At 40.2% G+C, this 10721-nt stretch overlaps 1 protein-coding gene and 1 long non-coding RNA gene across 9 annotated transcripts in view; both read right to left on the bottom strand.

Moving 5' to 3' along the window:
- Nucleotides 1–254: 254 nt before the first annotated feature.
- The window catches only part of PIGN (phosphatidylinositol glycan anchor biosynthesis class N), a 103039-nt gene continuing 92572 nt past the window's right edge, over nucleotides 255–10721 (bottom strand). For 3 of the 8 annotated variants that reach the window (XM_032311613.1, XM_032311616.1, XM_032311615.1), the window contains 2 exons: nucleotides 9117–9169; nucleotides 255–2290 (listed from right to left, as the gene is read on the bottom strand). In XM_032311613.1, coding sequence (XP_032167504.1) covers nucleotides 2167–2290; nucleotides 9117–9169 — 177 coding nt within the window. In that variant the 3' untranslated portion in view covers nucleotides 255–2166. Of the gene's footprint in view, nucleotides 2291–9116; nucleotides 9170–10721 lie in introns of those variants that run through there. The other 5 variants (XM_032311611.1, XM_032311612.1, XM_032311614.1 and 2 more) reach the window with 3 other exon arrangements.
- Nucleotides 7365–9119, bottom strand: LOC116572491. The gene is made up of 2 exons (XR_004278363.1): nucleotides 9044–9119; nucleotides 7365–8944 (listed from the first exon to the last, which is right to left on the bottom strand). It is a non-coding gene; the product is annotated as an uncharacterized LOC116572491 (long non-coding RNA).

Below are 10721 nucleotides of genomic sequence, written 5' to 3'. Positions count from 1 at the left end.
ATATAATAATACAGAGAACTAAAACGTTGATTAATTATGGATAGATGCACTTAGCTTCTGAAGTCCTTAGACTATGCTCCAAGATTTATTCACGGTCCATGGCTTTTTTGTTCAGTATTTTCTCAATCTGACATACACCCTTTAATTATTCTAGGAATTCCTAATTTAAGCAAATATGAACCAGCAGATGTTTTAAGTTTTGATTTGGAGATCTGGTATTAACAGAATGAAAAAGTAAATGCCTTAAACAGAAACATATTTAAATCATATTTATTTTTTGTTATTAATATAAAAATATGCATTTCAAAACACTTCAAGGTATTTGACAAGCTGCACAACAGAAAAGGCCTATCTGGCAAACTGTTCCCAAGTGAGTCTGAGGCTCCCAATAAACAGCACAGCAAGGCCAGCCTATGGCCACAAGGACATATTCCTGCTTTGCAAGCGCACACTGACTCCAAACGATATTAGGAAAAGATGTGCTCTGAAGAACAAAATAAAGGTAAAGCACTGAGCACCTTTTACAATGCCATATTCATTACAATGCCAAATATTCATTAATTCCTCCGTGTGAAAATCTGGGAAAAGATGGAACGTAGATGGATATAAAGGAGTTAAATTTAGCACTAGTGTTTATAAAGTCAGTTTTCTCTGACTTGTTTTAAAACAGAGTAAATATTCTAAGACATTTTAGAGTTCATGGGTTTCATATTTGCCAATGTCATCACCTGCTAACAGCAGCTTCTTAGTTGTTGATAGAAATTTGATATTACAGACTGATGTATGTTGTTGTATGTTGATATTACAGACCGATGACATCGGTCTCTTTCTTTTCTTAACTATGGTGCTGTCATTGGTGTACCACGAAGTCCTGTCACACACAGATCATAACCGCACTTCATCAGAAGCAGAAATTGAGGAAGCACATTTTGCCAAACTGACTTTTGAATCTTCCAAATTGTATTTGCTCACTTACTTGCCAATTTGAAAAATCTAGTAATTTTTAGAGGGCTTCTTCATCATTAATGTGAGTTAGCAATGCTATAATTTAATTCAAAAGCAATTATTTTTTTTAAATGGGACTTAGACCAGCAAAGTTTAGCATCAGCCAAAAATTGATGGGCACACCATGGGCAAAAGGCCAACTCTACAGTGCTATATAAAGGTCACTTCATGAAAAATCCAAATAAAAATTACTCTCAAAATATTTTGTCCATTAGAATTAGTTTACAGATGGAAATTTAAATTAAATGAGAGGACTCTAGGCCTTTGGGCTAGAATCTTACAATATGAAAGATAAGCAATGTCAACAATGATTTCTGTGATAGTGTCAGTTTAACCATTGATTTCAAGAATTCTGTTGAAACAATACATGATTAAAGGTATGGGGGGTAAAAGTTACCAAATCTACAATTAAATATTTTTCCTTTAAAAATTTTTCCCCTGAACTAGATACAAATACCAAGCATTTTCTACCTTTCCATCTCCTGAAATTCCAATGGGAATCCAGAAATGGGGGTGGGGGGGTAGAAAAAAAGGAGTGAAGGTCAAACCTGCAGCTGGCCGGTACACGAGGAACAGCACAGAGACCGTCCTGCTGCTCACTGCAGGACAATGACAAACACCTGGCAGCACCGTTTCCACTGAGGCTTCAGGAAGTAACAGATCCTGATTGTCTTTCTAGTGTTAGCACTTAGTAGATAGAACTACTTGCAAAACCAGTGCTGAGAGCTGATAAATATTTCAGGTATCACCTGGTGACTCCCGTCAAGTTTCTCTGTCATTGAATGTGATTGCAACCGTCCCCACAAGAGCACACCCTCCTTCGAGTGGGTGGGGAGTTGCACCGTTGGTGACCAGTCTGTTCCAGGTGCTCTGAAACAGAGAGAAGAGCTGCCAGCTAAAGGAAGAAAATGCAAACAGAGAAAGTCTACTATGCTTTGCCACAGATATGACCACTATTCCACGTGTACAAAACCTAAAGAAAATGGAAGCTCCTTTATTCCGGACAAGCTGTAGATTCAGAATTCTACATAACATTTTCTTTGTAGGAGCAGAACATGCTGTATATCAATATCCATTTTCTTACAGAATCCTTGATAAGAGTTTGGTTTAAAAGGGGAGTGAGAAACAGGATCCAGACGTTGAGTGATGGCGACAGTGGTATCATATGAGGTGGCTTTTGGGTTTGCCACAGAGTTCAAGTTTCTTTGTCGTGAGCAGGTGTGCCAGGCCATTGAGAAACACCAGAACGATGGTCATAGACATGACAATCACGTAGTGGCTGATGCTACAGGAGGAGAAAAAGAAACATGTTACAGGAAGAGAGAACCTGTATGGGAAAGAACACAAGATACCTCTAAATAATGATTCTAAATGTATACATAAAATACACAGAATTACAAAAGATACCAATGATCTTTTCAAGTTTATTTACTTATTTTAGTAAGCTCTACATTCAACCTGGGGCTCGAACTCACTACCCCAAGACCAAGAGTCCCATGCTCTTCCGACTGAGCCAGCCAGGCACCCCCCGACCAATGATTTTGAAATAAATGTCAAATGTTAAAAAAACAAATTGGTTATACAAGTAGTGATGAGCATAAAGAATATTTTGAGATTTCTCCAATAACTGTAATGTTATGAAATGTCTGCCTGATACTGGCAGCACCTGTGTCTTTGTCACCATTACAAGGTTACTGTCTGCAGGTTAAGTATTCTGACATTTTAAAGCAGGCCATTCTATGCTTTGACAGAAGTTAGAAGTACTTTAACAAAACTACCACACACACACACACACACACACACACACACGTTACCCAGATTCAAATTCAGGGAAGAAAAAGTTTTATAGTCAAAGCATCTGAACAAAGGAAAAAGGATACACTTCATCATTAATCTCCAGGCCAAAGCTACTGTCTCCCAGACTTCGCTCTTTTAGAACTTTTATCACTTTTAATACTTTAAATCACCTGAAACAGTCTTAACATTTTAAATTACTTTAATACAAATAATATTAAATATGACTTGATTTCTTAGTAAGTTTCATAAAGCCAGTAGGTAGGTGGCTATCCTCAAATTCAGTGGAAGTCTATCCATAAAAGGTATTTCACAGATCACTTATCTCTTTACAGTTGCCTGAAATCACAAACTCTGGGCTCATTTAAGCTAACATTATTGGTAGGAAATAGTTGTGAAGCTCATCATCTTCAAGCAATGGAGCCATAAGGCATTCATTCAGCTGGTGATATTTTCCATTAATCAAGTCTCGGTGTCATCTCAGCGGAGCAGAGTTAAAGGAGCACCCAATTTCAAGTTGAACAAGTTCAACTGTTCGCGTTCTCTCCCTGGGACCATCTGGACATCAGGTATTCTCAAGGTGCCCCTATGTGATGGTAGAGGGACAGGGTCTCTGCCCGGAGGGGCATACAGAGGCCCCGAGAAGGCCTGTTGAGCTTGTACCGGGTGCTAACAGGCTGACTGTACTTTTCAGTCAGGGTAAAGGGCAACAGAAGCAGGTCATCTCTGTCAGATGTAGGAGAAAAAGTCTGAGAATCACTGATTTTAATAAAGCTTAGTATTTATTATAAGAGCAAAGGTGTTTTATGGCACTTATTAATTACATTTAGGAGGGTATTAATATAGGATTGAACATAATGAGAAGTTATCATATCTATAGAGAAATGATACTTTAGCTGTCATTTGTATTTTAATAAAGTATAAATAGTGCACACAGGAAACAATGTCCAAATGAACACCACCATCAAATCAGTGACGCTGACTCTATCCACCTCATACCAAATACACTTAGAACATAAATTTAAATTTGTTTTTATAGTTATGAAGATTATCTCAAAGGAACTTTTGCTCTAGTTTATGAAATGCACTTCTTTTAGGATGCCATATAAAAGGCAGGACTCTGTGAAGTTTATGACTCACTATGAATGAAGACACAGTGTAAAAGATCAAAAGAAGAAAATATTAAATTGGAGCTCTGACAGCCCAACTCAGTTTTATGGCCTGGGCAGGATATTTTTCACATGGCTGTTCAAAGAACACCTGATGCCACAAGGTTCTCCAGAAAACCACCGAGCTCCCAGCCGCAGGCTCAGCCGACTCTACTCACTGCAGTATATTCCTTTAAGAGCCTCGGTTTAATTCTGGTAAAATCTGCTCCAAAGATGCATTTTTAAACATATTGGACTATACCCATAAACACAAATACTGTTTCATCCCCTAATAATACAATCTTCATTTTTAAAGTAGCTAGTACTTATTCGTTAACCTGAAACTAACAGCTGAGGAAATCTCAAACTGATTTTGAAAACCCACAGTGATCACCACGGTGACACTATGACCATTACAGACACGTGCAGACCACAGTCATGGGGTTGGTGAACTCCCGCTCCTCTCTAGAATCCTGGGACATGTTCTTACTGCTTCTGTCTTCATAAGGCAACCAAGGAATAAGGACAAAATGACAACATTCCATTCCTGTATATAATAGGCATGTTACGGCTAAAGTTATTAACTATATTACTAATAAAAAGGAGTTCCGAAATAGAATTTGCCACAAAAGGAAACCACCACAGGAGCACAATTCAAGTAACTCTAGATCCCATTAAACAAACTGCCAATTAATTCAGTAATACCTACAACACGACAAAAGCTTTTCATATACACATTCACGCAGGAATAGTTAGAAACCCACAGCTTAAAAGCAACATTCTCACAAACAGAATGCAGGATAAAGTACAAAAATAAAGTCTTGATAACGTAAACCCTATTATATGGTGCTTTTTGAAGCATGTTTTCCAGCCATTATCCAAGCCTTTTCCTGGCAATAAATTAGATGCTGATGAACATGCATGAACCACTTGTGCCCATCAGACCTGTCCCACATGGTTCCCCAAGGTGGTACATGCCATCACTGCTACACAGGATACACAGGGAAGATTCTAGAATTTTTTTTAAAAGATTTTATTTATTTATTTGACAGAAACCACAAGGTGTTAGAGAGGCAGGCAGAGAGAGAGAGGAGGAAGCAGGCTCCCCGCTGAGCAGAGAGCCCGATGCAGGGCTCGATCCCAGGACCCTGGGATCATGACCTGAGCCGAAGGCAGAGGCTTTAACCCACTGAGCCACCCAGGCGCCCCAGATTCTAGAATTCTAACTTATCAATAGGAGCAGCAGCAAATAAAAAACATCCCCCTGCAGACTCAATCCAGGCAATTCCATTTAGAAGCCCAATTTTTCTAACTTGGATTTCATTTTGGTTCCTTATCCCAATCCCTGCCATCCCCCACCTCCCCTCTACAATCATCCTTCTTTGTGAAGAGGGCATTTTTGGGGCCTTATGTTAAGAGACAAGACAAACAACAGAGCTAGGAGGTAATTCAGCAGGGATGACCAGAAGACTATGTGGGCAATTGACGGAGGACCATTCACTGCTCTCAGCCTGGTGAACAGAACCTGAGCTCTGAAGTCCCCCATTCCACCCACCTTCGAGAAGCCTCTCAGGACAAGCAACCCATTTCACCTATGGGAGTCAGATCTATGCGGATGGAGCACTGAGACTGAAATGAACTGTGGTTTAGCCTAACTTACTAACTGGCTATGCCTTTATCACCTTTCCAGCCCCTCTGGCTTTTGTGGGGGTGGGGGTAATAAGTGCACCATGACAACAGACATCAACAAGGACTGTTCCAGGTTAGCCTGGCACTTGTCACTGTGTGTGGAGGGCAGCTCCCATTATAAAAAGTCCTATTACCACAAAATATTCCTGAAGCATAGTTTTTACCCTGTATACCACGAATCAATTAAAGAATATTTTAATAAGTATCATCAATAAATTATAGTACTGAAACATGGAGTTAACATCCTTTTCTCATGATTAGTACCGCAGAGTGGGGGGTCATCAAAGCATTCTCAAACCGCAAGGGCTGAGGTACCATTGTGTTCCCCTTGGTTTGAATGATGCTCACTGTTTGTCTCATGCATCTCTAGTCTCTCTTTCTGTAATTATTTTGTGCTCTGATGAGCACTTTATTCCCATGATGGTTGTGTAAAGGAATGCAAGAAATAGGCCTGGAGGTAGCATGCAAGTGCCAGGGAGAACGTCATGCTAGATGTTAAATATAAGTTTTGCAACGGCTCAAAGCCTCTTTTTTAAAAAGGATCAAGCAGGCACAGGTAACAAAAATAAAAATAGATAAATTGGATTACACAAAAATTTAAAACTTCTGTGCATCAAAGGACACAATCAGCTACTTCTGGCTCATTCCCTCCTAATCAATATTTCTTTCTCCTTTAAATCCTAAACATATATTACCAAAACTCTGCAGTGAATGGTTCCTTTGCAACAATCACACACAGGATCAGACACAAAGCGACTTCTAACAATGAGTTTATGAGCATCACAAACCAAGACTTCGGGAAATTCCCTGTAAGTAGAGGCAGTGTGGGGCAATGGGGACTCTGCCACCTTGGCTACCGAAGTGCTGTCCTCCGTACCTGCTCCTCCATTTACCGGTTTGTGACAGAAGCAAGTCACAATCTCCTCATCTCTAAAAGGGGCCACAGTGTTCTCACCTCTACAAAGCAGACAGTAATATGTCCACTGTGAAGAGTAGCAACCTTACAGCGTGATGATAAAGATCGCATGAAATAATATGCTGGGAGATCCTTAAAACACTGCAGCACAACCCGAAGGTTGGTCATCTGTGGCAGAGGTGTGACTGGGGCAATCCTTTGATGGACATCCTGGACCTCCTATTCAAGTTCAAGCTTCTGTCTTACTTTGCCTTTATCTAATGTAAAGTGATTCCCCAGTCTCTGAATTGCGTTCATCGTGTCTTTCGGGCTCCCGTCTCAAACAACCAGCTGCTGGCCATGTGGACCCTGTGTTGCAAAGCACAGCCTGGCTCTGACCTTGTGGCTAAGTCTCTGCCGTGACTCGACTCTGTCAATGAGCTTACTCCATTTGGGCTCCCGTCCTGGCTCCAGAACCCCAGCTTTGACAGAGCGTGATCAGAATTGCTGTATTGAGGGACACTCACTCCTTCCAGCTGTGGTCTCACTCCTCACACTCCCGAGTGAAATGAAAGGACAATCAATTCTCGGGGAGAGGCGAGGGAGTTCCATGTATTACTGCCCGTATTTCTCCTTTCCTTTCTTCCTTTCCCTCTGATTTTTATCAGAGTCAAACATGCAGTACGAAAAACATACAGTACTGGAGGAAGATTTACGATGAAAACCGAGAATCCTTGTTTCTCCTTCCCCACTCCTCAAGACAACTGCTTTGGCCTCTTCTCTTTTTAGATCTTCTGGGGGTTACCTCCTTACCATGAATTAGTATCTTTATGTTGCTATTCATTGATATATCAATTTAAAACATTATCTATTAACAAATAAATAAACAATAAAACATTATCTATGAAGTCCCTGCTAGGAAAGAGGATAACTGATCCTACTTATACTCTATCCTTCTCACTTCACACTTAGTTATTTTTTCTTCTATTAGTTTTTATTCTGTTTTTCCTTATGAGTTATCTTTGAGGAATAATTTATATGTAAGAAAATGGAACGGCTTTAAGCTTCCAGTTCGATGAGTACTGACACATGGTACATCATGTAAATACCCTCACATCGCTGTTAAGATAGAGAGTATTTCCATCACCCCAAAACTTCCCACATTCCCTTTCACAGTCAAGCTCACCCTAGCTCCCAGTTCTGGGGATCGGTGATGGCGAGATCGCTCAACAGAGTGAATATACTTACTGTTGCCGAACTGTACACTTAAAAAAAGGTAAGATGTTAAGTTTTGTTTTCTCTATTTTACACATAAAAATAAAAAGTCTCAAAAGAATAAAAATTAAAAGTCTCACACACGAAAATACTATATTTTATGAGAATACATTCCAGACAAAATCCTGGCGTATGTCTAAAATGAAAGAAAATTAATCAAATGTCAGAGAGAGTAAGGAGAAACACAAGAAACACCCCGAAGGACAGACGACAGAACCATGGAATAACGTCAATACTAATAGCTGCCTTCACGGAAACTTCTTAGGTGCCGGCTGCTGTCCTCGGTGCTCCACGTGGAGTCACCCATTCAGACTGCACGAGACTGGGGGCGGGAGGCGGGGAGAGGGATTAAGTCCCTCGCTGACCGTGTCATGTGCCTGTGGTCTAGAGCTCTCCCCCACTATCTTGTCTGGACACTTTGGGATCAGAGGGCTGGAGAGAGAACGAGACATCAAAACTTTCCCTAAGCATTCAAGCTTCAGAGCAATGACAACAAAATGACGTATCGACACCTTTTACGTGCCTGGCACATATGGAATGAAGGAGATTCAAATCAGATGAGGCAGGGAGGCAAATGTATCTATAAATGAGAAAGCAGGACCATGTCTATAGATGAGAAAGAGGCAGGAGCAGAGGAGAGGATGTCTAACACAATCCCACCCAAACCCACGCACTTCCCAGCTACGCAAGTACTAAATAAACGTTGACTAAATGAAATAAAATCTGTCTATAAAAATGTGTGTATTGCCTCCGAATGCATTTGAAAGCAAAAAAAGGCAAAAAGATCGACTTTGCTTGCTTTCTCTCAGAGAGGAAATTTAACAGATTATGGCAATCATTCACACTCAAATCATAATAAAGAAAAAACTGACGTTTTGTTCAGATTATACTAGAACACTGTTGTAAGGTCTCACATGTTAAATGTTCTCATATTAAAGATTCTAAGAGGCAGATAACGATTGCACTCAATTTAAATTGCCACACAAAGTTCATACTGCCACTGAAAGACCGGGAGATTATGAGGACAGACTCTGAAAACCCAGATCAGATTCAAACAGTTTCTCTTACCCCTCCCCGCCGTCCTGTCATTCTCTCCGGAGCTAGCATCTATCCTCACATCATCCCAAGAAAACACGTGCTAATGTGTTAATGCTAAGAAATGGAGAGACATGTCTCACTTCCAGAGGCTTAAAATAATTGCTACTTGTTATGTTTACCTCAAAAATAAAATTGGTACCTTCTACTAAGATGTCAAGTTATTATTTTTTTCACTGTATTCTTAAGAATTTCAATGTGAATATATACAGCACCTTGTTCCAATATCAAGCCAGCTGCCATCATCCTTGACCAAGAAGAAAAAATGCTGCAAAATAAAACAAAATATAGCTCCATTAAAAACAAAGGGATTTTGATTCAGATGAAAAACAGTGTTATTTTAGGATTATGAGTTTCAGACTTTTGACCTCTCATAACTACTATATGATTAGAATTCGTAAGAATATGCTCTTTACAGAAATTTCTGCTTGGACTAAAAGGAGCAATGGCCTAAAAGCAAGACATAGCATTACCACTCAAATGAACACAAAAATGACATTTATGAATAGCTAGAAATAAAGATAATGAACTTAATTTTTATAAGTAAGCTCTAAGCCCAACGTGAGGCTTGAACTCAAGGCCCTGAAATCAGTTGCAGGCTCCACCTATTTTAATAAAAGACAATAACAATACCAAAGACCTCAGTGAAAAATAGCCTTATCGTCCATTTATTAACAAATACCTACTGACAGCCTACTATGTGCTAATCACTGTGTTAGGTCCTTGAGATAAACTCTCTTTTGGGAATTATATAATCTAGTGAATAATTCAATCAAATTATTGGTGTGTGTGTGTGAGGAGTGTTAACACCGGCAAAGACAGGCAATTATGGGAACGCAAAGGAAGGGGTACATCACCCAGACGCAGGGTAAGGGAAGGCTGTCCCAGTAAAAAGTCTACAGATCTAAGCAAAGAGTAGGAGTCAGATGAAAGAGGAGTCTGAGGAGATCAGAGGAGAGTACGTTCCCGACAGAGGGAGGAACATATATAAATGTCAGGAGTCCAGAGGGAGCGGCAGGGCGAGGTAAGGAGCCTGGTATGGAGTGAACAAGGTTTGAGACGATGTTGGTCAAGTAAGCAGAAGCGAGGACACGAATGGCTTTGTAAGCTAAAGACTGCAATCTGACTGTTTATAAAATTAATCAGAGAACTTAAATTCCTTTCTATTAACCTGTCTTACTCATTTGCCACTTTGTGAGGAAAACTGAGAGCTGATTTTTTCTAACATTATTATGTATTGTCCATTTCAGATACATACCGAATACCCAGTTCAACAGAACACAAAAATGCTCTCACCTAAACCAAGTGACTAAGAATCTGATTGGGAAGTTAGTCCATTGGTGTCTCTCATCTGTTCTGGCATGGGATATTATACAGTGAAGAACGAGCTTAACCCAAAGAGAAATATGGCCTTTGCCTTCAGCTGCCTGGAATGATTTCTAGGCCCATGGAATGTCATGCTTAATGGGAGTATTTTGCCTGGGGGCCTTAGCCATTAGACTGTCTAATAACATGATTTATATTGGGGGCTTTGGGCCATGTGGTATCAGTTCCACCCCTAGAAGGACTGAACGTTAAAGGTCAGTCATGGGAACAAAATGTGATTGATCTCCATTAAAAAGCGGACACCAAAGCTCTTGTGAGCCTCGTTGGCAACACACCCTGGGAGCATCACACACGAATGCTGGAAGAGTGATGCCGTCCTGACTCCACGGGGAGGGCAGGGCCAGAGTTCCACAGCCGGACCCTTCCTAGACTCTGCCTTCAGAATCTCTTCCCTTGGATAACTTTAATCTGTATCCTTTCCTATAATAAACCAT

The sequence above is a fragment of the Mustela erminea genome, chromosome 13, assembly GCF_009829155.1.
Source record: "Mustela erminea isolate mMusErm1 chromosome 13, mMusErm1.Pri, whole genome shotgun sequence".
Classification (NCBI taxonomy): Eukaryota; Metazoa; Chordata; class Mammalia; order Carnivora; family Mustelidae; genus Mustela; species Mustela erminea.
Note: the sequence above shows the minus strand (reverse complement) of the source record. Positions and strands in the feature narration are given on the sequence as shown.